Below are 5,871 nucleotides of genomic sequence, written 5' to 3'. Positions count from 1 at the left end.
CTGGACATGTATAAGTATTAACTATCATATTTAAATATATATTAAGGTGGTCTTTATTTGCAGGTAAAATTTCAGGCTAAAAATTCTAAAGCTCTCACTCTGTAATTTTGTTGCAATGAACAAATAAATGTGAAACTTCATCCATTTTGGAAAATATTTAATGATTGCTCATTGAAGTTCTGGTATCATGCAAGCTGAAGGTATTAAGATGTCATAAAATAGAATTCAAGAAATTCATTCTTAGATTTGGATTTATTTTTATGTATTTGAAGTCTAAAACCAAATGTGATTTGCAAATTTGTTATAGTTAAATATGTGAATTGTTTAAAGAAAGAAATACGAGGATTGTATTCTAAAATAATTGAATGCAAACTATTATGATCATAGGAAATATTGTTAAATACAAAATAGTTGAATAATAGTATATTATAGTAATCATATATAGTGTTTTTCCTGTTGAAATATATTGTATTCTTAAACCTCTCAATCTTTAAAAGTATTTAATACAAGCTGAATTATTTGTTCCCTGCACAGGTGTCCAAATTACTTGAAATAGATATTTAAAAACACAAGGAAATTATGTTTAAGAACATTTATTTAAAAAATTCAATTTTCATAATCTCCTTTACCTTTGCCACCCTTGGTCTTCACCCGTCACATGCCACCCCTCCCCCCCCCCCAAAAGCATTGCCAGTCTCCACACAGTATTTCTAAGAAACGCTCGCATATCTTTTACCACAGAAGAAATCCATCAAGCCCTGGAAACTTCAACCAACTCAAGAATCCACGAAAACAGGTTCATTTCATGAAAGTTGACTTCTAAACTAACTGCAGACTTCATCCATACTCACGGCTGCTCTCTTGAATTATACAATTTCAAAGCAGAGAAACCGTATCGGAAGCCTCGTCCTCCCCCTACCTTTACCAGTTCACCTCCCAAGCCATGTTTCACAACATCCGAACGACAACCGCTGCCTGCCAGAACTCTACTACCCAACCCATATCAAGCAACTCAAACTTCGCCAACATCTGAGACAGAAATAAAAGACCAGACGACCCAAACTACCACTACTAGAAGGAAAAAAAGGTACCCAGACCCAGCCGCCAGTCCTACCACTAACGAACGATGCATATCAACAAACCAACAACCCGCCCTTCAGCCCAGCCCCACATTCTGCACCCTCCTCGTCAAACTCACCCAACGCTCTTGTAATCGACACGTCCCCCGACCTTGATATACTCGACGAATCTTTCCTTGCTCTTTGTCCACTTACCAATGACACCAGGGACTTTACAACCATACCGAAACATGAACCTGAACTCCAGTAAAGCCCTGGTAAATACCAAAATAATCCAAAACTCCTTTAAACCTTAATCAACCTCCAGCACCAGACTTTGCCTTTCAAATTTATTTCTTCTCGCTAGCCTGGCACTGATAACGGATTGGTCGTTACCAGTGGAAGTGGGTTTTGTCCAGGTAATCCTGTTTCCCCAACATCATATTCTTAGCAAAGGATTTATACTTCAATTAAAGCACACACCTTTAATCCACGTGCGGGGGTGAAGGAGGATTGCTTAATCTTCGAGCGCCCCTGATTATTAATTATTTCTTTTAAAATAATTAAGTTCAAATCCAAATAACTGCCATAGACATAGACACACTCACCGGAAGACGAAAGGTGGAAGACTTTCGATAGGTCGCCCTCTACACTTATGTTTCTACAAGAGGCAGTTGCCGTTCATTCAACAGTTTCATCAATAATAGTTTTACTTAAAACGTAATCGTATGCTGAGACACATTGAAAAACGATTTTCCTTAGTGACACATTGTATATGTAGAACACCATCTACCTTTGTAAAACGTGTGTAAATGAATTATTTTGTCAAATTACGTGAATATCAGGAAGTCAAATTAGAGAAACAGTATATCTTAATTATTGCACAATATTTAAATAAACGTCTTTTTCTGGACGTTTTACATACAAATGGTCAGGAAATATATAGAACTAATAATTTGGTGTTAATTGTCCTTCTCATGATGATTTACATATAAATGGTGAGGAAACCATCACAGGTGGCCATGATATCAGAGAGGATGACGTATTATTTCCACAAAATATCACCAGATTGTTCCCGAATTTGTTCAGCATGTCTCAACATGAGTGTATTTAACAAAGTTGGTATAAAACACTAATTCATTAGTTAATTACAACTGTTCTGTCCAAAGAATGTCGCCACGCAGTAGGGTGAAAATGGGGAGACGTTGATGTTATAGTTTAACAAAATATCACCAGAGGGCGTAATGCTAGGCCACCCATAGCAGGCGGCCATGACAGACGATTACGTAATAATTAAACAAAGTGGAACCAGTTTGTATGTTATTAGGCCGGGAACCAAACTACTGACATTGCACAAAGAGTGATTTTACTTTTCGTTATTAGTTGATGTTAATTTCAAGATTCATTTTATTGTCCTTTATTATTTTTGGCACTGTAAAAATCTATTTTAGTTTCCAATTTAAACATTTGGTAAACACTTCTTACGTTATTCATCAGATCTGTTGTACTTTCTGTAAATGATTGAAGGCCTGCTAAGACTAAATTGTCGGTTTCGACAATGCAACTTAAGTAATTCTAGAATATAATGATATAATGAACTATTTTTATATTATTTATCGTGAGTTCAGATAAAGAATTGGAATTCATATCAAAGAAGCTTTAAAAATAAATGTTGAAAAGCATTAGAGGGTTTCAATTTTACTTTACTTCCAATTTCAGAAATTTTCTGTCCTTTTTCTCTCCATTCTACCACATTCTTACCTTCTTAAAAATTCATGAGTTTGACATTTGTAAACCAGCAGTTAAGTGATACAGTCTTGGCCAAAATGATTGCATACTGTTCTACATTGATGTTATTGTCTACATACATGGAGTAGTTATTGAGTAAATGCTCGAATAGTAACAGATAAGATAGTGTATGATCAGAAAAACATGTACAACTTGATATCTGGTGTGTATAAGTTATTTTGAACATTTCTTTCATCAAAACACACATACTCACCTGTTTTATATAAAAGGGTGTTTTTGTTATAATATTTTTCGAAACAGATCAATGCTTTGTGCAGACAGTTTTTCTGTACTTGGTGTAGAGTCATGCCTCGTCACCTACCAGAAGTTGTGGGGCGTTAAATTGTTCGACTGTCCAGAAATGGTATGAAGCAAATGGACATTGCCAGAATAGTAGAGTATACCAAGTGTATTGTATCCAGAATCCTGAAACGTCATCAGATTACAGGAAACATTGTTCCAGCCAAGTCTACTGTTAGACTTCGAAACGCTACCGCCTGAAATGACTATGTTTTGATCAGGTTAACAAGTCATGGTCTAAAGTAGTCTTGCAATATCGTTCCACAGGAATGACATAAATACATTCATTCATAATGATTAATAGGAGAGTGACCAAACAAGGTTATTTAGCAAGAAAGGCTATCTGTAAACCGACATTAACAAGAATGTACCCCTGTTACTGTGTTACATGGGCAAGACAGCATGCCAACTTACAGTTAAGACACTGGCAACATGTTATATTGTTAAAGCTGGCGGTAGAATTTGTGTTCATCGTTTGCCTGGAGAACAGATGGGGGAAAATTGTCTTTCTCACAGGAAATACAACACAGGAGATGGTGCAGTACATATATTGGCAGCTATTGATCATGGTGGACAAACTGCTCTTCATATCCACTAGGGAAATGTCAATGGTGCTTCCTACAGATATCACATGGAGACGATATTTCTGACATAAGCTAGGGCAAAGTTTAGCAGTAACTTTGTGTTCCAGGATGACAATGCCATTGTCCACAGTGCACGTGTTGTATATGATTATCTCCACCAGGAGGGCATTACAAGATTGCCATGACCAGTAAGGTCTCCAGATTGTAATCCCTTTGAGAACTGTTGGGCAGAACTGAACCGGAAAATTGGTAACCACGACCCTAAAACAGCTACTGTAACTGGGTTATAGAGCCTTTTATTGACAAGTTGGGAGAATATCACAGTGGATTACACCAATAACCTGATTGACAATATGCCACGTCGCCTTGCGGAGGTTATTAGAGTACGAGCAGTACCAACCAAGTACTGAATGTTTAATATGAACCGATATAAGGTTACAGAGGCTATTTATAATACCTTCATGTTATATTTTGTCATTGTATATGTTGTGGTAAGGTTTTGTTGTGATAGGTGAAATGTTGAATTACACATTTTTCTACAGGTGTCTGATAAAATTGTTTGTTGTTCTAATAAATCGTTCATGATGTCTATAGAACCTGTCTCATTATACAAGTTACATATGTAGATGTTTAACAGCGCTAAGTGTATTGTTATTCCATCTTAATAATAATGATATAATTTGTTACAAACATTTTGACCAAGACTATATTTATCACAGTACATTCGTGTTTATCAGACGCTTCACTTCGAACTTATCTATAAAGTTTGTTACTGAAGTGACCTAAGAAAAACTAAGAAGGAGTAGAATAATATTACGATAAGATTAGTCTTTAATATTTTACATTGAATGGAACAACTGCTAATTAGTTCACTGTAGTGAGACTTTCAACTCAGGCATTCTAATCACGCACTGGTGCAGAAATAAACATTAAAAGACTTTGCATGTATTGTAAAGACCTAAATATAAGTGTTCAACATTGTCTTCAATAAAACTATATATTCGGTGCAGTATGTATTCGAAAAAGGGAACGTTAAACCTTCAGAATGTTTACACGACAAAGTTCAGATCCCGGTCTAAAGGGTATCAAACTAGAGTTTCAGGTGATAGATGTTTTGCTTTGCACTCTGAGCTCTTGGTATGTTATAAGTGTGACAGTCAGTTTCTCTACTAGATGGAGAATAGTGACTGTTTGCCACGAGAGCTAAAGATTAGTTACATTTTCTATGGTTGGAGGTTAAATAATGAACTACAGACACAGAGGTCACCGAGGTTAGTAAACGAACAAGTTTGAAAGTTATATTATAATATCTTTATTTTTTTATGTTACACCATAACAATATTGCATCATTATAATTTCTTCAGTGACACTATGGAGAGAGAGAGAAAGGGTCTTTCTGTATACGTCACTTTTCCGTCTGTCGGAGATTAACTCGAGCTACGTGGAATAAAAATACATAATTTACAATAATTAAGTCAGTACAGAAATAAAAACAAGGTTTTAAATAAAAGACGGAAAAATGTAGTTTAACAGAAATCATGTTTTATCGACTTACAAGGTTTTATTACAAAACTTGTTATATGACGAGCCAAATTAGCTAAATTATCACATAAGGTTGATTATGTACACAATTACGATATTAAGTAATACTTTTAAACATTTTATGTTGTAAAGTACAGAATATTACCTGAAAACAGAGGTTTGGGATTATGTAATTTTATCAGTACTCATAGATAGGATATCCAAAACCATGTCCATAGCTAAGACGATGTCCATATCCGTAGTTCCTGTACCCATAACCACGGCCATATCCGTAATATGGGTAACCATAGTCATAGCCACCATAACTCTGACCAAATCCTCCATATTCATAATCAAATCCGTAGCTAGGATAGCCGTAACCATAGTTACCGTAGCTAGGGTAACCGTAACCATATCCGCTCAGATAACCACCCATCACTCCAGCCACAGACACGAGAAGAACAATGGCATAAAGCTAAAATAAGTATTCAAACAAATACAAAGGGAAAATAACTATTGAACTATAGAAAACGTATCAAACAATTTTAATGATATTATTTAGAAGACTGAATAAACGTGGGGAAACTAAATGTGTATCAGTTAAGGTGAAAAAATGACAA

General features: G+C 35.5%; 1 protein-coding gene across 1 annotated transcript; it reads right to left on the bottom strand.

Moving 5' to 3' along the window:
- Nucleotides 1-5,450: 5,450 nt before the first annotated feature.
- On the bottom strand, nt 5,451-5,726 carry LOC106471403 (prisilkin-39-like; the record flags this gene model as incomplete). Its single annotated transcript, XM_013931999.1, has 1 exon — nt 5,451-5,726. A coding segment is annotated over one exon (276 nt), but the record flags the coding sequence as incomplete, so codon positions are not given.
- Nucleotides 5,727-5,871: the final 145 nt, after the last annotated feature.

This window comes from Limulus polyphemus, unplaced genomic scaffold, assembly GCF_000517525.1.
Source record: "Limulus polyphemus unplaced genomic scaffold, Limulus_polyphemus-2.1.2 Scaffold4601, whole genome shotgun sequence".
Lineage (NCBI taxonomy): Eukaryota > Metazoa > Arthropoda > Merostomata > Xiphosura > Limulidae > Limulus > Limulus polyphemus.
The sequence above is the reverse complement of the archived record's forward strand: the minus strand, read 5'-3'. Positions and strand labels throughout refer to the sequence as shown.